This window comes from Pelophylax lessonae, assembly GCF_965119305.1.
Source record: "Pelophylax lessonae genome assembly, chromosome: 3".
NCBI lineage: Eukaryota > Metazoa > Chordata > Amphibia > Anura > Ranidae > Pelophylax > Pelophylax lessonae.
The window spans coordinates 428374922-428397933 of NC_138770.1; the positions used below are offsets into that span (position 1 = coordinate 428374922).

The 23012-nt window shown below is 39.0% G+C and overlaps 1 protein-coding gene across 17 annotated transcripts in view; it reads right to left on the reverse strand.

Moving 5' to 3' along the window:
* Window positions 1-23012, reverse strand: part of EPB41L2 (erythrocyte membrane protein band 4.1 like 2) — a 375724-nt gene that overhangs the window by 29047 nt on the left and 323665 nt on the right. For 5 of the 17 annotated variants that reach the window (XM_082250108.1, XM_082250099.1, XM_082250114.1 and 2 more), the window contains 6 exons: window positions 22348-22410; window positions 20166-20312; window positions 16683-16832; window positions 7618-7671; window positions 6899-7438; window positions 318-440 (listed from right to left, as the gene is read on the reverse strand). In XM_082250108.1, the coding sequence (XP_082106234.1) occupies window positions 318-440; window positions 6899-7438; window positions 7618-7671; window positions 16683-16832; window positions 20166-20312; window positions 22348-22410 (1077 nt within the window). The remainder of the gene's footprint in view (window positions 1-317; window positions 441-6898; window positions 7439-7617; window positions 7672-16682; window positions 16833-20165; window positions 20313-22347; window positions 22411-23012) is intronic. The other 12 variants (XM_082250102.1, XM_082250101.1, XM_082250109.1 and 9 more) reach the window with 9 other exon arrangements.

Below are 23012 nucleotides of genomic sequence, written 5' to 3' on the forward strand. Positions count from 1 at the left end.
AATATTCTGGTTAGTTGTGGCTATTGGTATATACTGAAATATTTTGTAGTACCAATTTTAATTACAAGACTAGATCTTCAAAAGAAGTTAGCACAAGAAAGTGACTTAAAGTAATGAAAAAAAAAAATCACCTTTTTGTAAATATAGAAAGATATTAATATACTAAATGCAAGACAACTGATTGACATCTTGAATTGCCACGGTTACATAATCAACCCTATTCTTTCTTTAAAGATTTTAGAACGGGTTTTGTTTTCTGACAGGATCATCTTGGATTTAAGAGGAGAAAGAAAAAAAAGGTACCAAATAATATCTACCTGAGCAGATTCAAATGTAATTGTTTTTGTCTCTGTTTGTACAATTGGGACTTCTTTTGTGGAGATTTCAGTTCTTTGTGTGGCATCAGAAATGGTGACCATCTCTGTTTTCACTACTGGAGGCTAGAGAAAAATCAGCATGTTATTTAACATCAGTAAAAGGTCTGTCATTTAAAATAGGTATTGTAATAGCGTCTCTGTTGTTTATACGTTTGGAACACTTTGTGTATGTATTTGGGGAATGTGAATGTGTGGTTCATGTTTCAGACAATGTTTTTTGGGATTTCTGTTGATTGATGAAAAGGGTTGAGAAATCCACAAGGTTGAACATTTTCTATTGTTTTTTTTCCAATGTAGAAGAGATGCATTTGTCTGTCAGAAGCAATTAGCTCACTAGGTATGTTCTGAACTGTCAACGTAGAATACCTGATCAAAAGGTAACTCCCGATTGTGCAGAAAAAGTCAGAACTAGGAACTTAAGTTTTCCATTTAAAGGAGATATCTGTTCTCCTTACACAAGCATACGGAGCACTCGGACCAGCCACAATCCTTGTATAAAGGACAGCAGTAGTACCAATCTTTCACTTGTACATTTGAAAAGTGGAGGCCTGGCCCCTCTTGCATCAAGAGACTTCCTAAGAGCCGGTTCACACTGGGGCGACTTGTCAGGCGACCTGGTCGCCTGACAAGTTGCCGTGGGTCGCTTGCCATAGATTAGCACAGGACCCGTTCTAATAGGAGCGACACAAGTCGCTCCGACTTAGAAAAAGGGTCCTGAGCTTCTTTGGGGCGACCTGCATTGACTTCAATAATATGAAGTCCGTGCCGGCCGCAGGTTGCCTCGGCAAGTCGGGTCGCTGCAATGTGAACCGGCTCTTATAAGTTGGAATATTTCCATTTGTAACGATGAGCATTCGCAACATAGTATTGGCCAGTCAAGCTATCGCAGCACTAAAAACTGTAATATGACCTGTTAATGAAGGGGTTTACAGGTTAGTACTCAGATAGTCAAATAGAACAGATCGCTTGTTCTAAACCAGAGGGTGGGTACATACCGTAGACTATTCTATAAACTCAGTGGGCACTATCCATCCATCAAAGTGAAACCTATAACACATTTCACTCCAAAAAAACAAGGTCAAGGAGAAATGGGACTCTAATGTGGACAGAGTCCATTTCATATATATATATATATATATATATACATACACTACATTATACTAAAAATCTGACATACAATTTTCAACATATACGACTGTCCATGAGTATGCATCTTCAGGGAAAAACAGAACCTTCCTTTTTTATACTTTTCCTCCTCTCACCCATGTTTTTCAACTATAGGGTATTTTAGGTATTATGTACATATAATTGATTTTGCGTTGTCTTCTTGTGTTGTACGATAGATGTAATTTTTGTTATTTATGAGATTAATTTATTTGGTAGAACGGACAATCTGACATATATTCAAGTAAGTGTGAATCCTGAAGAAGCAAACTAATAACAAAACATGTCGACCCCAGATGCCACTAATGGAAAGTTGCATATATTGAAAATTGCTAGAGTTTTATTAAAATGTGCCATATTTTATGAAAATGAATATGAAATGGACTTTTTTTTTTTTTTACTTATACAAAATACAATAATGTTTCCTCTGTATGGCACATTAGAGTTCCATTTCTCCTTCGGCCTGTTTGTTTTGAGGTGAATGGTGTTCTACGAACCCAATTCCCAAAAAGTTGGGAAGCTGTGTAAAAATCTACATAAAATAGAATGCAATGAATAGAATGCAATGATGCAAACCTCACAATCCCAAATTTCATTCAAAATAGAAAACATATCAAATATTTAAACTGAGAGAAGGTACAATTTTAAGAAATAACTAAGGTAATTTTGAAACTGATGGCAGTGCCATGCCTCAAAAAAGGTGGGACGAGGCCATGTTTACCATGGCGTAGCATTCCTTCCTCTTAACATCATTCCGTAAACATCTGGGAGCGGAGGAGACCAGTTGTTGGAGTTTTGGGAGAGGTCTGTTGTTCCATTCTTGCCTGATCTTGAATTCAAACTGTTCAAACTATGCTGCTCATAAATGCAGTATGCAATTTAATTATGTCCTGCTAAAATAGGCAAGGCGTTTCCTGAAAAAGCTCAGACACATTTTTAGGTTGTCTAGTGTGACCAGCTCTCTTGATGTCATTCCATAGCAACTCTATGGGATTAAGGTTTGGGCTCTGACTGGGCCACTCCAAAAGGCACATTTTCTTTCTCTGAAGCCAGTCTGTGGTGGATTTACTTCAATGCTTAGGGTTATTGTCCTGCTGCATCACCCAACTTCTACTAAGCTTCAGCTGGCAGAAAGCCACCCTGAAATACTCCTGTAGGATATTTTGGTAAACTTAGGATATAATTTTCTCCTCAATGGCGGCAAGTGGTCCAGGCCCTGAGACAGCGAGATAAGCCCATATCATGATGCCCCCCCTTACTTCATGTTGGGATGATTAGGTCTTATGGTTGGTAAGCAGTGTAGTTTTAGTGTGGAGTATTCTTCCTTACCAATTCAACTTTTGTTTTATTAGCCCACAAAACATTTTTCCAGTAGCATTGCAGTTTGCAAAAGTGCTTGTGACCACAGAACAGTTTTCCACTTTGCTAAAGACCAATTTTAAATGAGCTTTGGCCCAGAGAAGATGGCAGTGTTTCTGGATCATGTTCAGATATAGCTTCTTTGCATGATAGAGCTTTAACCACTTAAGCCCCGGAAGATTTGGCTGCTCAAAGACCAGGCCCTATTTTGCGATTCGGCACTGCGTGACTTTAACGGACAATTGCGCAGTCGTGAAAACGCTGTACCCAAACAAAATTGACGTCCTTTTTTTCCCACAAATAGAGCATTCTTTTGGTGGTATTTGATCACCTGTGCAATTTTTATTTTTTGCGCTATAAACAAAAAAAGAGCGACAATTTTGAAAAAATAACAATATTTTTCACATATTTTTATATGAAATTCTCAAAAAAAAAATGTAAAAATCAAAATGTTTTAACATTTTAGGCCAATTTGTTTTCTGAAATAAGTGTATTTTGATTGGTTTGCGCAAAAGTTATTGCGTTTACTAACTACGGGAAATATTTATGTCAATGTTATTGTTTTTTTTACTAGTAATGGCGGCGGTCTGCGATTTTTTTTTTTTGCGGGACTGTGACATTGCGGCGGACAGATCGGACCCCTGACTGACATTTTTGACACTTTTGGGAGTACCAGTGACATTACTACAGTAATCAGTGCTATAAATATGCACTGTTACTGTCAAAATGACACGGGCAGGGAAGGGGTTAACTTTATTGGTGATCAAGGGGTTAAATGTGTCCCTAGGGGCGTGGCTTGTGATGCAATCACAGGGACATACGATCCTACATAGCAGAATCGTATAGCGTCTGTGCTTACATCAGGGAGAATGACAGACGGCTGTGTTTACATCAGCCGTCTGTCTTTCTCCCTCTGCAGCGGGAGATCGCGAGTGGCCGGCGGACATCGTTGCCGCCGGTCACCCGCACTAGCTCCTCAGGGAACGAGTGGGGGTGCGCGCTCGCCCCCAGCGGCGCATTTGCCCCCTACAGGCTGCTGAGCGTGTGACGCACCCCTAGGTCACTTTGCCCAGCAGCGGCTACCTGCAGCAGTATATCTGCGGTGGGCAGTCATTAAGTGGTTAACTTGCATTTTTTGTATGGCACAGCAATCTGTCTGTTTTTAATGCAGTGCCATCTGAGGGCCAGAAGCTCACAGGCATCCAATGTTGTGTTTTTCGGCCTTGTAATTTGTACACAGAGATTTCTCCAGATTCTCTGAATCTTTTGATATTATGTTCTGTAGATATTTTACAATGAGGAACATTATTCTGAAATTGCTCACCAAATTTTTGGAAGCAGCTTTTCACACATTGGTGAACCCTTTGCCCATCTTTACTTCAGAGACAGCCTGACTCTCTAAGATGCCCTTTTTATACCCAATCATGTTACTGACTTGTTCCCAATTAACCTTAGTTTTTTTTAAATGGTACGTTTTCTCAGTTTAAACATTTGATATGTTTTCTATTTTATACTCTGAATGAAACGTGTTTATTATTTTTAAAAAACATTGCATTCTGTTTTTACACAGCATTCTAATTTTTTGGGGAATTGGGGTTGTAGGTTTCACTATCTCTGTCAAATTTAAATTAAATGTATAATCACAGTATGTACATGTGCAATAAATTTTAGACTATTTTGCGTCATACGCAAAAATTTGGTAGTATTAGTATTATGTTACCTATGAGATATGGACAGATCACAGACTTAAAGTGAGCCTATCATTAAAGAAAAGTGAAGCTAATCTATTTCTCTAACAGCAGGAAAAAAGTGCCTGCATATAGATTACTTTTAGTTTTGAGATTGCCCTCTAAAATATTGGAACCCTTAACCTCCCTGGCGGTATGATTATGTCCATATTTCTGTGCAAAAGCCTTTCATTGTTTTGCACGGAAATCTGTTTTTACATTTTAAATCCCCGGCCGTCGTCCTGCTGTGTGCATGGCTGATGCCGGCACCTGTCTTCCGGTTCCCTTCCCTGCGAGCGTTGCGACACAGGGGGGTGGAACCAGCAGCAATTTCAAAAATGTAAATACACTAAATCAGTGGTTCTCAATTCCGGTCCTCGGGACCCACTAACAGGCCAGATTTTAAGTATTACCTTGGGGGATGCAGACTAGAATACCACAATCACTGAGCAGCAAATGAGATCACCTGTGATGTAATTTAGTTATCTTGCAAACCTGGCCTGTTGGTGGGTCCCGAGGACCGGAGTTGAGAACCACTGCACTAAATGACATGATACAAAGTTGTGATCCTAACGGATTAAACTGTATCATGCCATTTCACCTGGTGACTTTTCCAGTGCCCTGCCTGTGCTTTTCCAGTTCTTTGTGCCTGGAAAATTGAGAATGACCATGGCATCCAAAAAGCTTACATTTTGCGCAAAAGCGCTTTTAGAAGAACTGGAAAAAAGCGACAGCGAAATGGAGTTACTTGAAGAACGGGGCAATAGCGATTAGTGGGAAAATTCGTCCTAAGGTACGGAAAGTGATGACAGCGACGATTCTGATGTCTCTTTCTAGCACATCGCTCTGTTGGAAATTCGGAAGAATCATTTGATATACTTCCCAAATTCCACAAGCTATGTGCCAGAAAGAGACATCAGAATCATCGCTGTCGTCACTTTCCGTACCCGATGACGAATTTTCCCACAAATCGCTATCGCTCAGTTCTTCAAGTAACTCAGTTTTGCTGTCGCTGTTTTCCACTTCGTCTAAAAGCGCTTTTGCGCAAAAAAAAAAAAAAAAAAAAAAAAAAAAAAAAAAAAAGCTTTTTGGAAGCCATGGTCGTTCAAAATTTTCCAGGCAAAAAGCACTGGAAAAGCACAGGCAGGGCACTGGAAAAGTCACCAGGTGCAATCCTGTGCTAAAATAGCATGATACAGTGTGATCCCTTAGGATCACAGCTTTGTAAACATTTAGTGTTTTTACACTTTTGAATTTGCCACCGGTTCCACCCCCCTGCGTCGCAACGCTCGCAGGGAGGGAACCGGAAGGCAAGTGCCGGCAATCGGCCGTGCACAGAGCGGGGAGAGACAGTGAGGACAGCGGGGGAGCTCAGGGAAGGTGAGTAACATTGCGGGGTAATCCCGAGTGTGGCTCGGGGTTACCGCTTTTGGTACTGAAAATTAACCCAGAGCCACACTTGGAAATAACGCCAGGAAGGTTAATATGCAAACTTCCACTTGGTCATTAGGTCGATGCAGGTGCTATTGCAGGAAGGGCTAGGGGGTGCCAGAACTACAACCCAGAACTCAACTTGAATTTACTCTGAGGTACCAGAAAACCTTTTCTATCAGAACTAAATGTATAAAGTGCTAATTTTTAGGTAATTATTAGGTTCAAATTTTCCTTTCATGTCAAGTTTCTTTCAGGGAACCATTAGGTTGCATGCACATTTAGAGAGACCGTAGACAAACCTAAACCAAATATAGAGCTCAATTCTTTAGCAATCCAGAGCCAATGACTCTTGAAAGAAGTATGGCTACTCAGATAGTGTTCTCTAAGCTATTGTTAGGTTTTAGTACTAGGTGTGCAATTTAAAAATTTCAATGCATAGGTGGTAGAGTACTTTACAGAGTAAAAATGGGACAAGAGAACAGGTATTTCTACATGACAAATCAGCAGATATTAAAAACATACAATTAGACTAGAACGACTTACACATGCATAGTAATACACAGTGAAGACGTGTAGAAAAGTGAAAAATGAGATCTATAATGAAAATAATTTTTTTAGAAGTATGGAAAATCATAGCCCAGTAAAGTAAGATCTAAAGAGAATATGAAGTACTGCAACAGCTGGGAAAGAAAAAAAAGTTTAGGTAAACTGTTTTTCCTTTTTGTGGAAACTGCTTGATATTTCCTAAAACACTAAATGATCGATTCAAAGAAATGGAAACATCCTCTGTAATAGTAGAAGAGTATGTTTTGTAAAGCCTGATGAGGCTTGATTTACCTCAGAACAACAGATTATTTGGGCAGAAGCGTCAACATCAATGTGGGACACATCCCCATTAATTTTGTTCTTTTCCTCTTCAAGAACTTCATGGTCATCCTCTACAACCTTCTCTTCACTTTCATAGGTAGTAACTGTGATTTCCTGGGATACAACCTCTGTCTTTTCTTGGATCTGGGTAACAGTTATGCTCACAGCATGGTCTTCACTTACAAAACCCTGAGACTCCTCTAATGGTTCGTCTTCCTTTACTTCTTCTGCACTTTCTTCCGGTTCTTCCTGAAGAACATGCTTAGGTAACCTGTGTTCAGCTTTGTATTCTACTTCATTTTCACTTTCACTACTACTATCATAAGAGGACACTGATTGTGTCTCGTTTTTATCCAATACTTTTACTCCTTCAGTCTGCTCACTGGTATCATTAGGGTGTTCAATATCTCCGTTTATCTCAGGTTTGAGGTCTTCAGTAACCGAAGTGTTTTTAGTGTCAGAATCTGACTGATTTTTTTCTTCCTCTATGTTCTCTACCTCATTTGAGTTCTACATGGAAAATGGATGAGGAAAATAAAACACATGAATAAATAAATCAAACAAAAGAACTAAAATAAACTTAAGATTTCCATCTACATGGTGAACAAAAATGATGAAGTCAACTGAAAAGTGAAAATGTGATGGTGATTAAGATGAACAAATTGGTACTTGTAGTACAATCTGAGCACCTCAAGAGCATCACTGAGTCCAGTGCGCATCCCTCTTGTTCTGGGTAAAAGTTTCTGTGGGACACAAAGTAACCAAAGGACACAAAATCAATACACTTACACAAAGACAAGAACAAAAAAACATTTTTTTCATAAAAGACAGATTACTTTAAAAGAAAAGAACATTTGTACGTTTTAAGACACACAAGTGTCTTAAAATTCAAAGAGTATTTAACATAAAATGTACTCACATACAACACATTAAGACACAAATGTAAGTACTCTTATATAAATGTGAACTCACAAGCTATGAATGTCAGTTGTCCTGCAAGTCTTCAATGAATTTTGAGCACAATCAGCATGTATTATTTGTAAGTACACCTAAAGTGTATCTAAACCTGAGAACAAAATCTTTAACATATTGCAGCTTACCAGTCCTTAGACATGGATGTAAGAGTTTTCTTTATTTTCCCCTTTATTTTTACCTGGTGATCTTACCAGTAACATACTTCCTACCTTAGGGTGACAACACTTACTCACTGTACTGTTATCTATGGAGAAGCAGTGTGGTCACCCTGTGGCAGAAATGTGTTAGGACTACGGAACACTGCCCCATCTCATCAACGCCATAACATAGAGGGAAGGTAATCTGTAGTCCTAACACACTTTCTGATATCATTGTTTGCGACAAAATCGTAGAGTGTACAGGGCAGCAATGGTTTTCTGTTAAGGTCAACAGGTATTTTTGACACTTGAAGAGGTGCATGAAAACACTTTTGACTGTATTTTTACCAGACCAAAAGAAGGCAAATAAGAAAAGTTAATCGTTAAAGAGTTTAAATACACTTTAAAATGTAAATAGTTAAATCAGTGACTAGCGAACAACCAAATAATATTTAACATTATGTTGCTATATGTTACTGCACACAACTAACGTCATCCAGTCTAATAAGGTATGTGATCTATTTCAGTCTTTACCTGGTACTGTGCAAATCAGATGATACAAAGCCAGTTTGAAAAAAGAAGGTAGAGAGGACCCTACTTAATCTACAGTAATCAGCATGAATAACACAATCTATACTTTCACAAGAAAATACGTTTAAGGCCTCATGCACATTGGATGTTATAAAAACACCAGTTGCGTTAACTGTAGAAAACTGTAGCTGTAGAATGAGTTTTGCAACATTTTTGCAGTGGCGGTTTTCAGCAAAACTATACTCCCACAAAAGCTTATGGCTCAAAAATGCACATAGTTGTAAAAATGTCCAGTGTGCATGAGGCCTAATAAGTAATGGTTACACAATGTTTGCCACACTCATCTAAAGTCCCTGATTGCAGGAAAGTGGCCTAGTTACCACTTGCTACCCTTCACTAATTCTAATGTCTAAATACAAGATTTGTGAAAGCCACAGTACGCATAGCATAATGCAGTCTGAACCATGACAGTTATGATGGATATAATGAATTAAAACAAAAAAAATAGGAATTTTGACTTACCTGTAAATTCCATATCTTGAAGTACAGTACAAGACCCGGACTTGTATTCATAGAACATTGATTACAAATGTTCTTCAACATTGGATATTTTGCTGGGAACGTCATCCAGTGCCCCCTTTTATTATATATATATATATATATATATAAAATGCAATCAATAGGGGGGGGGACAGCACAGCTGTCGATTAGTGCATAGCAATCAGGCCATCCCATATGCCATATATGAAGAAAAAAGTCAAAGAGGATTGCTGCACATAAAATCTTTATTGGATAAATCCAATCAAATCCAGTCAAAGAGACATAATACAAAAGTCTGTCAGAGAATGTCCATAATTATGGTTTTGGGATTGTCCGATAGCGCCCTTCTTCTGACAACACTGAAGAAATAACCCTTAGGGGTGTACTCACTTTTGTTGCCAGAGGTTTAGACATTAATGGCTGTGTGTTGAGGTATTTTGAGGGGACAGCAAATTTACACTGTTATACAAGCTGTACACTCACTACTTTACATTGTAGCAAAGTGTAATTTCTTCAGTGTTGTCACATGAAAAGATATAATAAAATATTTACAAAAATGTGAGGATTGTACTCACTTTTGTGAGATACTGTATATATATATAAAACCCCATCCGACTTCAGTTCTGCAGCAAGCAATAAGGTGAAACAGAAGGGAAGGGACCTGTTTCCTGTAACGTATTCCAAGGCATGGAATTTACAGGTAAGTCAGAATTTCCATTATCATAATCACAGTACAAGACTTGTATTGATTGACCACAGGACATCCCCAGGCAATAAACTGAGGGGTGGGAAACAATATAGCAAACAGGCCCCCAGAAAACAATGGTCAACAGTCACCAGGTAAAAACAGCGGGCCAGGTAGCAGCCTTGCAAACCTGTGTGCTTTTTGCTGAAATGCCAAAGAAACACAGACAGATCTGGTGGAATGGGGCCTTATAAGGCATGCTTCAGGGAAGGACATAGGAAGGGGAGAATAAGGTCTTCAATGAAGCGAACAAAGAGAGCACCCCAGGGAGGAAAGAAGACACGAGTCTTAAGATCACCTTGTTTCTAAGTAAAATAACAAAGCATTCTTTGCAGGAAAGGGTCTACAACTCTAGGACACGCTTGACAAACGTAATGGCCATCACAAAGGCCGCATTACTGGTGCAATCTCCTATTGGGATTTCCTGAATTGGTTCAAAGGGAGGTCTTTGAGGAGCCAAAAGTACCAGGTTCAAACCCCAGGGAGACATGTGAGGTTGAAGTGGGGTTATGAAATAAAGCAACTCCTTGTACAAAGGACTTCACGAGAGTTCCAAACCAGGTCTCTGTAATAGATAGCATAAGGCAGAAATCTTACCCTCTAGAGAGAACTAAATGCTGGTTTATGTGAGACTGGAGGAAGACTAGGATATCTGAAATAGCATATTCCCAGGAGTTGAAATGGTTGGTCTCCCACCAGCTGGAAAAGGTTTTTCACGTTCGATGGTAAATCCAGCAAGAGATATTTTTTTCTGGCCTTGAGTAAGGTGGGAATGACAAAAAGTCAGGAATGCTCCTCTCTTTAAGGTCCTGGGTTTCAACACCCATGCCGTTAAAGCCAGCGATTGAGAATCAGGATGCAAGAGAAGGCTTGTCCTCCAGGAGTCTGCATATGACTGTGTACCAAGTTCTCTTAGGCCAATTTGTGGAGAGAAGGATCATCAGAATCTGTTTTTCTATCTTGCAGACCAATGAATAACCAGGGAATTCATCGCAAGAGCCAGGGGATCACTAGCCCCGGTCACAAGATTTTTGTTGATTCTGAAGGCCATTAGGTCCATATCTGGTGTTCCACATTTCTGACGGAAGTTCAGGAAGATCTCTGGGTGGAGGGACTAGTTGGATATTTATAATGCCAGGGAGAGTTTTGCCTGGCTGGACAGCAATAGCAGGTGATCCAGAGAAGGGATCTGATTGTCCCAAATCATGAGAATGTTGATCTGCCAAGCTCTCAAGTGGAAATGAGAAAATGGGATTGCCATGAAAGAGGCTGTCATGATGCCTAAAACCTTTATATGCAGAAACAAGCCATGGGATGCTTGGATGACCAGAAAGTCCTTTCTAAGCCTTACTAGCCATTTTGTTCCCCCAAGGAGCTTGTTTAGGCTGAGGAGAATCCAGGGCTGCTAGCAAAGGCTAGCGTGAACAGCATCAATAAGTGAGTCAACAGTGGAAAGCATATGTTAACATGCAGGAGGGGAAATTTCCACTGCAGGATCCTCTTCTGCATCCACCTCACCTTCCTCCACATCTTCATCAAAAAAGTTAGGAGGATCAGGGTCATACGCCTGTATAGATTTGGGTGGTATAAAAGCACAAGAGCGCTTTTCAGACACAGTTGTAATGAAATCTTTGTTAGTCAGATAGGCCATCTGTTGCACGCCTGAGAGGGAGCTATGTCAGTGTAGCACCTTTCTCCAATGCAAGGGAATTGCTATCACCCTGAGCATTTCCCTGATATTCTTCATTGCTGCATGTAGCATGAATATTAGGCCCTTTTTTGTTTGCTCCTCTGTGTCTTGTCCTCATCATTGCTAAGTGAGGGAATCTTTGAAATGGATGCAGACTGAGAGGGCATTTGCTTGATCTAGAGAGAAAGGAGCTGCTATAACCCTGGCACTGACTGATGTCCTGTTGCTGTGTCTCCGGAAAAGCAGGTATTCGGAAGATTGGCTGACATGCTTCTTGTGTTCTCGGTTGAAATGGTGGGCAGAAGTGCATTAGCCAGAAGGTGAATTGCAATTACATAACTACCCAAGCAACAATATGGAGTGGGAAAAACCCTCCACAATTTATAAAGGTAAACATTACAAAAACATTATCTACTGCCAATGTGGTAGAGACTTTAAAGAGGGGGATAACACACTAAAGTGAATAACATTCCATATGTAAAACAGGACCTGGTCATACTGTAAATACAGAGAAGTCCTGTCTTACCTCATGCATGGTGCAGGCTCCTGGAGGGAACCAAACTTCACCCATCATAGTGGACATACCAAGTGAAGGGGTCCTCAGGGTCTGGGTGCCATATGAATAGACCACGGCCCTGAACCTGTATAGCACCTTGGGGCCTAATACACTCAATGCATAACGTGCCAAACACAGAATCCAGTTGTCAAACATTAAAGGCTGGCCCCACTGCAAGGGCCAGGTACAGTTCCCAAGATGATCATCAAGGATAACATTTCAGGAAACTAATACTGAGCCCTGAGGCAATAAGCAGTTAGATCTTAAAAAACGTTTCACAAAAAAAGAAAAGTAAAGGAACAAAATGTATAAACTATAGTGGAAGAGGTCCATCACCTAAGGACACTAGCAAAAAACTGGACTCCCACAGAGTGGGTGAGGTTATTTTAGGGTGCACTGGGGGCATTCCCAGCAAAAAATTGCCAGTATCACCTGAAATTATCTGCATATAACCCATGGTCTATAAATTCAAGTCCTGCATCCTAAACTGTACAATTAAAGTAAATTTTTTTTGTTTTAGAGTACCAATGCATCATGATTTATGTTTAAATATTAAATTAAAGCAGTAAACTACTTCTCAGCAGAACCCATTTAGGCTTCATGAACACTGGATGTTTTTGCAGCTGCTTGTAGGGGCGTCAGGAGTTTTTTCTTGCCCCTAAACTTCCCTGCATGTTAGTCTATGTGTCCTTACACACATAGGCCTTGAGCAGCGTTTAGTGGCAGGGGCTATTAGAGGCAGGAGGAGTGGAGTTTTGGAAGAAAAAACGAGTCTAAACGATGCTGCTAAACGTGTCTAAATGTACCTAAATGCTAATATTCTGGCCAATAAAATGAAACTGTCAAAATGTCAAACTTTTGTTTTCTTTTCCCATAAATAAGGTAATTCACAGCATTTATTCTTATAGTAATCATGTGGCTCCCAAAGGTGGAACTAAGCCCAAAACAGTTGTTCTTTTTGGCTAAGGTAGACAGGGTCTTTTTTGTTGTGCCTCTTTCCTCTCACCTGTCGAAGTACCACAACTGGAAGTGAAGAAAAATCTCCCTATACATTCCCAAGACATTAAAGTGACACTAAGCTATCTCCTTACTCAACAAAAATAATCCATATACATCTATGCCAAATATCAACACACCAGGAACACGTTTCTCCCAGCAGCTGGAAATATCTTGCCACCCTTGGCAGAAAACTGTACAAAATCAAGAAAACAGCACTACGGAAACAGTCCTAATGCATAGTCAAAGTCCATGGAATGATGTTTTCGCTCGAAATTATCAACAGATTAAAAGACCCTTCACACTTCTAGATCAAATAAAGCTTGAAAAAAACTTAGCTTGTAAGCTCAAACAATAGAAAGAATCATTCCACTGCCACATCCATACTGTAGAGTATATGGTGTAAAAACGAAAACGTATAGATAGGACTTTAGAGGCAGATCAGACACTAAACACTGTAAAATAATGCAATTTTTTTTTGTACAAAACAATTTAAAACTCAAAGCAGATATATCAGTGCCATATTTAAAAACACGTGCATTGATGCATCTTACAACAATGGTAATAATACATTGAATCAGTATGATGTTATTTCCAGGTAATAAGGCAATAGAATAAATCCTTGTGTGTCTATCAACGCGTTTCACTTTTTGCTTCCTCGTGACTCGTAAATAAAAAACATTACAGTTGTGCAAATGATATAGTAAATACCACATGTAAATATATCATACATCCACAGAGAGAGTGTTTACCTTGCCTGGAGATACGGGCATGCATATAGGAAAGCCTCCAGGGCAGGCACTGGAGCACCCAAGGAAAAGGCGGTAAAATCCCAATCTCTCAACTGGGATATGAAACAATACATAATGCTACCCAAGTTGCAACAGCTAAAAGCCCCAAACCAGCACAACAACAGATTGAGATCAAAAAGCCCATCAACTTCTTACTTGTGGAAAAGGGAGCACAGCAAAGAGGTTCAGTACATGGAGAAAAACATATGGCTCACAGATGACGAGTGGCCCCCCAAAGATGCAAAAATATAGTCAACTGTTTATAAGCTGGACATAAGGCAGTAGGGATCAATATTTATTAAATTCTAATTTAATTATATGCTGTATTTATCCCTACTGCCTTATACCTAGCTTATAATCAGCTGACATATATATTTTTGCATGTTTGGTGGCCACTCATTATCTGTGAGCCAAATGTTTTCCTCCACGTACTGAATTTCTTTGCTGTGCTCCCTTTTCCACAAGTAGTTGATAGTCTTTTGATCCCAATCTGTCTTTGTGCCGGTTTGGGGGCTTTTAACTGCTGCAACTTGGGTACCATTAGGTATTGTTTCATATTCCAGTTGGGGGATTGGGATGTAACTGCCTTTTACCACAGATGCTCGCTCCAGAGGCGTTCCTATATACATGTCCGTATCTCCAGGCAAGGCGAACATTCTTTGTAGAAGTATGATTTATTGACATGTGGTATTTACTATATATTTTTCACAACTGTAATATATGTTTTTTATTTATATAGTGAATCCTATGTCATCTTGCTGTGTGTCCTGAGGAAGCAAAAAGTGAAACACGTTGATGCACAGACATATAGGGATTTATTCCATTGCCTTTTTTTTATCTGTAAATACCATCATACTGATTCAATGTATTATCACCACCGTTGTAAGATGCATCTATGCATTTGTTTTTAAATATGGCACATGATATATGTGATTTGATTTTTAAATTGTTTTGTACAGATATAATTTGCATGATTTTACAGTATTTATCGGCTCGTCTGCCTCTAAAGTCCGATCTATAGGTTTTATTTATTTTTTGCACCATATTGGATTGTAAGCTCCTTGAGGGCAGGGACTGATGTGAATGTACAATATATATATATATATATATGTAAAACGCTGTGTAAATTGACAGCGCTATACACCTGTAATAAACATTAAAACATGTCTTGTCTTCCTTCCAGTCTCCACTTTTTACTCCCCATCCAGTATCCTCCGCAAATATAATGGGCGGTAACCATGTAAAGATAAAGTTTTTCGTTCCAGTTTATATTTGACCCAGAAGTGTGAAGGGTCTTTTCATCTGGTGAGAATTTAGAGAAAACATCATTCCGTGGACTTTGATTATAAATCAGGACTATTTCAATAGTGCTGGTTTTCTTGATTTTGTGCTTTAATGCATGTACATCCACTACTTGATGGCCGGGGTAAACTATTTTTCATAAAATTGTGTTTTCCTGCCTCCTTGTAAAGTTACCCTTGAGCTCCAAACCTCTAATTTTCTGCCTCACTTCTGTGTGGAATGAGAAGTGCACATTACTTGCAGTTCTGTGCACTTCTTTATGCACACTACAAATCCCAAAGTCCACAGTCCCTGGTCCATATCTGGAATTTGAATTGTTAGTTAGAATTTGGTATGGTAATTTTTTTTTGCTATATCAGTTCACTTTAAAAAGTCTTCCCTGTGTGTTTACAATGATAAAAATGTGACCCTTCTACACAATGAGCTTTTATTGTTATGTCCCTCATTTCCTCTCACTTTGTCTTTGTGTCTTGAGGACTACAGAAAAAGTAAGAGACAACTCTGCAATGGTAAAAAAAAAAACAGTAGGGAAACTATATAGCAAAGTGGGGGAAGGACCATATCCTATGTCAGAGTTGTATTGGAGGCGTCCTTCACAGGAAAATATATCCTTTGAGGATGAAAATTATTTTTATTATACAGGATTTTATAGTGCCAACAGTTTGGGCAGGGCTTAACAAAATCAACTCAAATACTAATTTATTATGTTTTGCTTTAGAGAACTTCCATAAGTAAATATATGTGTATATATTGTATGATTATTTGTGGAGGTAATCAATAGTTTTTTAAAGTGAACAAATTGGTAATTTATGTTTATTCCCTGCTCTTTAAAAAATACTCCCATTCATATTTCACTGTTTCAGTGTGCTGCTTTAAAAAGTGTGCATGTTACCGCAATGCAGGTTATGCATATTAGTGTTATCTGTTTTGAATGACACCAAATTGAGTTATCCCAGCGCATGGTAACGCACTACTAATGCTACATGCCTGTTTTTTTTAATCGTTCTGGTGTGTTGGCAGCCTTAGGGCCCATTTACACCTGTGCATCTGCTATTCAGCTGAGTTTTATTTGCAATTTTAAATGGGTGTTCTAAAGAGCTTTGACATACTATTTCACACCTTGCAAAACTGTAAAATAAAAATAAATAAATAAAAAAAAATCAGACAGGACATGATTTCCAAATTGTGCTGAAAAATAGAGCAGATATGCAAACACTTCTTATTTATAATATTAGGACTTTGTGTTCACACATTATGGTGTGTTGCAAGCATACATTGTGAACAAGCTATTAATGCAACACATGGTAACATGAGTGTGTTAATGCAACCCACCAAAATGCATGAGCATTATTGGGCCCTAAAACTAAAGACTTATTCTTGAAGATTTTATTCTCATAGCACAATACCAGCGTCCTATCAAAAATGCATTATTATAAACGATCAGTAATAAATATAGTAATGGAAAGAATCAAGAAAAGAAAAGAAGTGCACCTCAGGCAGTGGAGGGGAATGGGAAACGCTAAGCAAATCAGAAGGAAGGCTATCATTCACTACATTCGCCTCTTTGGTCCGCTGATTAGATGTGAAGGTGGAAAAGCTTTCTTTACTAAACAGAATTGATGTTATCTCTTCTTCTAAACTCTAGATAAGTTAGAGAGCGGAGAGCAAAGAGTTAACAGAAAAGAAAGACCAAAAAGCTAGACAAAAAGAGAGTAGAAACATCAATACAAAAGCACAAAGGTCTGAGATAAGCATTAATATCATTAACGAGATTTCCGCTATTAAGGTATATTAAATGCATAGCACACACCCAGAAAAATAATTCTTTGCCTGCAGAGCCTTACAGTGCCATTGTATCCCAGATATCAAAATGTGTTTTATCCATATTCTGTTATAGCATTATCTAAATCACCATGATCTAGAATTCTAAACCACAATCCCTCAAATTTGCATTATGTTAAAAGTTAGGAAAGGACACTGCAATTTTGCACTCTCTGCTTTGTTGACTTGTACAATAAAGAATAAAATCAGAGTTCATATAGTAAAAACAAAGCAGAGCTCTTATTTCTATTTAAAAATACAAGTTGCAATAACCTACATAATTTTAAAAATAAAGTCTAATAAGTAACAACTAATCTGGGTTGATGTGGTAACAGATTTAATGTGAATTCTTGTATAAAGGTCCAAGACCGAATTCACATGGGCGCAGAGGCCTGTACAACGTGAATGAGGCATTTGTTAATGTGAGTGGAGCTGCGTGTACAGTGAGAGAAAAAAGTATTTGATTCCCTGCTGATTTTGTAGATTTGCCCACTGACAGAAATGATCAGTCTACAATTTTAATGGGAGGTTTATTTTAACAGTGAGACGCAGAATACCAACAAAAATATGCAGAAAAACGATTTTTAAAAAAGTTAAAAAATGATTTGCCTTTTAATGAGTGAAACATGTATTTGATGCCCTATCAATCAGCAAGATTTCTGGCTCCCAGGTGTCTTCTTCACAGGTAATGAGCTGAGATTAGGAGCACTCTCCTAAAGGGATTTCTCCTAATCTCAGATTGCTACCTGTATAAAAGACACCTGTCCACAGAAGCAATCAATTAGTCAGATTCCAATCTCTCCTCCACTGCCAAGACCAAAATGCTGACCAAGGATGCTGGGGATCAGATTGTAGATCTACACAAGGCTGGAACGGGCTACAAGACCATCGCCAAGCAGCCTGCAGAGAGGGTGACAACAGTTGGTGCGATTATACGTAAATGGAAGAAACACAAAATAATTGTCAGCCTCCCTCGGTCTGGGGCTCCATGCAAGATCTCACCTCGTGGAGTTTCAATGATCATGAGAACGGTAAGGAATCAGCCCAGAACTATATGGAAGAATCTTGTCAATGATCTCAAGGCAGCTGGGGCCATAGTCACAAAGAAAACAATTGGTAACATACTACGTCCTGAAGGACTTAAGTCCTCAAGCGCCTACAAGGTCTCCCTGCTTAAGAAACAGGCCCATCTGAAGTTTGCTAATGGAATGATTCAGAGGAGAACTGGGTAAAAGTGCTGTGGTCAGATGAGACCAAAATCAAGCTCTTTGACATCAACTCCACTTGTCATGTTTGGAGGGGGGAGGAATGCTGCCTATGACACCAAGAACACCATCCCCACTGTCAAACATGGAGGTGGAAACATTATGCTTTAGGGGAGTTTTTCTGCTAAGGGGACAGGACCACTTTACCGCATCAAAAGGACGATGGACCGGGCCATGTACTGTCAAATCTTGGATGAGAACCTCCTTCCCTCAGTCAGGGCATTGAAAATGGGTTGTGGATAAGTATTCCAGCATGGCAATGACCCAAAACACACGGTCAAGGCCACAAAGAACTGGCTCAAGAAGAATCACATTAAGGTCCTGGAGTGGTCTTGCCAGTCTCCAGACCCTAATCCCATAGAAAATATGTGGAGGGAGCTCAAGGTTCGAGTTACCAAATGTCAGCCTCCAAACCTTAATGACTTGGAGAAGATCTGCAAAGAATAGTGGGACAAAATCCCTTTCTGAGATGTGTGCAAACCTGGTGGCCAACTACAAGAAACGTCTGACCTCCGTGACTGCCAAGAGTTTTGCCACCAAGTACTAAGTCCTCTTTTGCGAAGGGGTCAAATACTTATTTCACTCAAAATGCAAATCAATTTATAATTTTTTTGAAAACCGTTTTTCAGGATTTTTTTTTTTTGTTGTTATTCTGTCTCTCACTGTTAAAATAAACCTACCATTAAAATTATAGACTGATCATTTCTTTGTTAGTGGGCATACATACAAAATCAGCAGGTAATCAAATACTTTTTTCCCTCACTGTAGGTAGCCTGTGCTAATAAATGGACATGCAGTGGCTGTACAGACTTCAGCATACAGACAATTTTGACAGGCGGGTGGGGTCGGTGCACAGTCCCGTACACGCTGCCTTTTTTGAGGCCATGAACCCGCCCCTGCACACCTGTCAAAATGGGCTGTGGCTGGAGTTCGTACAGTCATACTATGGAAGTCGTACTATGGACATAGTCATGGACTTTTTTAAACCCAAAACAGTGCATTTTTGGCTCAATAGACTTTAATGGAGAGGCTGCAGAAAAGTAGTGCATTTCTAAAAAGTTTTTGATGCGCTTTGTGTTTTTTAATCTGCCCAACAACAAATTTCATCAAAAAGCATTAAAACCACAAAGCGCACAAAAAAATGTGTGTGCAAAAAACGTACTGCAGAAACAGATCAAAAAAGCAAACTGCAAAGGTGTGAACCAGGCCTGAGTAAATGCTTTCAATAGTCAAGTATACATAAGACAACGTGGGTCCTCTAAAAATAATAACGGACAATCTATATTTAGTAAAACAAACACTTTTTGTTAATGTAATTATGTTAATCAAGTTAACACTTAAAACCTTTTAAAATAAAAATGACAAGTAAAAAAACAAATATAAATTTAACACTAACTAGATTGATGATGGCTTACCCTCTAGGATAAGTTGTAAGACATCTGTACATAGCAGCACTGTATGATTACTAGGGCAAAGAGCAGTAAAGTTTTTTCCCCTAGCAACCAGATGTAGTATTTACCCTAGCAACCAGATGTAGTATAGCATAATAAAAGCTGATGGCTGTCATTTTTTTTATATCAGACTCCAAAATTTAAAAATTTTTCTGTTACACATTTTATCAGTCTCTGATATCAAAACTTAATAACTTAGTATTATTGTAAATGGGCCCATAAAGTTACATATGTCATATCACATATAACTAGTAAAATAAAGTATTTCTTCCATTCATTAACAATGCTATTCATTTTGGCTGACATATTTTTGCACCAGTGGTTCAGCTTTGGTATCGAACAGAAACCTTTTGTTGAATTTGTTTATAATAGACACATATACCACATACCACCTTCACACTTCAGGGTGCATGCACAAGAAGAAAGCTTCAACATACCCCTTGCGTTTGCATGGATAAAGGTGTGATACAACGCTTTTCCCATTCATTGGGACGAGGCTCTGGGGTGGATTCCATGAAACTGCGCTTGAGCTCACTAATGCTAGCCTGATGTTTCAATATTTCCTCTGGAGACTTATCCAAATCCTGACAATAAGTAAGAAAAAACAAAAACACACACAAACAAAAAACACAAATGTGGGTTAAATTGTGTTAGCTCTAATTGAATGTTAAAGAAATATGTCTGATTTGAAAAGGAAGTATTTATTTAAAAAGGTATTGGGGGGGGGGGGCTTTTCTTCACCCATCAGAATACTAGTCAGTAGTCTACTAGAAAGGAAATTCCATGGAAACTATTTCAGAATAAAAACTAAATGATACATATTGTATAATGGCTGTTTGGCACTGAACATCTCAAACTCCATTTCCATCAGATCAGACATTTTTCTTGAGAGTAACAATTTGTTAAAAATTAACCAAAGACATTTCTGGCTTTGTATCCTAATGTTATTATTTCTCCATTTCCATATAATTAGTGAGGGGGGAAAAAAAAGGAACAATTTGTCCATAGGCAGCACAAAGCCAGAACAAATCTTTGATTGATAAACCTTGAAATCAATGGCGCTTGTTAAAAAAGCTGCCAAAAAGCAATCGGCAGTTAGCGTGGTTGTTATAACCTGGCAAATGACATAATATTAAATGTTAGAAGAACAAACAGGAAACAAAGACTAATGACTTGATGTGACATAGGGATTGGTGGGCAGCCCAGGTCAGTACAAGTTGTTATAAAATCAGTTACTAAAATAAATATATCGATAGTAAAAGTAAAGCAGTGGTACTCTTGCATCATGTTTTCTAAGCCACATATGAGAGAGTTTGGAGTTCACCTTCTTCCAACAGGCTAAGCAAGGTAGGTGGGACAGACCCATTCATGGCTCTTCCTGCCCATAAGCAGGCTGGGTTCTGAACTGTTGTTATGGGGGAAAACTCCCATTCCAGCTGGACTTAGCATGCACATTCTTTAATCTAATGAAAATCATGTATGAATGTGATTGGCAAGTGCTATTGAATATAAAACTTTATGCAATGTTAAACATAGTTCTCCAAAGGCAACAGGTAGACAACAAATGTAAATGAATAAATCACTAGGTTTAACATTTACAAAGTGTATTAAATAAGGACAATCAGGGTTACAACTATCTTTTTTTCCAAGCCAAGGATAAGAAGGAATGGCAAATGTGAATACTATTAAAACTTTTCACAGATAGATTGTCTATCATCTTAGTGAATTGCCACAAAAAAGGAATCTATCTTGAACTGGTCACAGTTTTAGGCTACATACATACAGGGGACTAGTCCTGGTGCAAAGGAAGAGGGCAGGAATCTGCTGATTCCTGCAGCTGTTTCTGCCACCTGTTAATTGTTAGCTGTTGCCTCCGAGCCTTATACACTTCAATGACAGGCCGATGGTGGCCGCAGCTATCCGCGGCTGTCTGCCCAGCCAGTGATTACTCCTGGATGCACTTTGTGGGCTTCCAGCAGTGATCAATGCAGGTAATCACTGGGTGGGTGCACAGCCACAGGTAGCTGCAGCTGCTGATGACTTGTCATTTAAGTGTACAGGTTTTGGAGCCACAACTAGCCACTCACTGGTGCCTAAAATAGCTGCAGGCATCAGCAGCTTCCTGCCACTGTCATTTGCACTGCCCGTGCGAATGTAGCCCTAGACATGCTGTGAAAGCTTTGCAAGTAATAATAAGTACTCCTAATACGTGTGTGCTTGCTTGAGCCTTAACCACAACGATTCCCAATTATCATAAGCTACACATTCGATCAATATGGGCAGCTTTATGTCAGTCACAATTTCATGAAAAGCCTAACGTTTCTGTAATGTGTTCTCCCCTGTGGTTTTGTAACTTCCAACATAGACATGGCAAGAGATATAAAAATCTGTTCTGTCTGTTCCAATGTACAGGGCTGCTACTCCCAGTTGCCACGTACAACACTGAATAATGTGTCCAAAAAGTCAAGATTCAGACAGACTGTCAAAAGTCATAGCATGCACTCTCTGGCAGGCCTGAGCCCATGCATTTCATGCTTGTGTTCTTAGCAGCAGCCTGTATGTGCCAGCCCCACCTTTTTAACAAAGGCAGATTATCTAACAGGTTGCTTTTATACAAACCTCCAACATTAAATTGCTATGTCTGACATAAATATTTTCTCCTTGCATTCTCAAAGACTTGCTCTGTGAAATTGGAAAAAATAATATAAAGCAAAATAAACAAGTGGGTCGTGGATGGGAAACAGGCTTTGTGCAAATGTTCAGACAAAATAAAGTTGTTCTAGTCCTGTAAGCAGCAGTACTTAACTTGGCAGTGAGAAATACCTTCTGAAAACACTAGAGGGGAAATTTACTAACACTGGAGCACTCAGACTCTGGTGTAGCTGTGCATGGTAGCCAATCGGCTTCTAAATTCAGCTTTTTAAATTAAGCTTTGGCAAAAAAAGATGGAAGCAGATTGGTTTCTATGTAGAGCTGCATGAGATTGCACTCTTCAGCTTTAGTAAATAACCTCCTAATTGTCTTCCTTTTATGCTGGCTGTATCTTCTCGGTTACTGATGCATAACATGCATACATAAAGTCCAAGGCTTCATGTACACTTGGGCGTCATTTACAGCGGCAAAATCGCTCTGCAATTATTTCCAAGTTTTGCTGCTGCCGGTGGTCAAAACTATCCTATCCTGAACGTGATTCTTCTGTGTTCAGGAGAGGGAGGTTGAACCTTACCTAAACGCAGCATTTCCTAAACTGCTAAAGGCCTATGTGTACATTGACACGTTTTTAT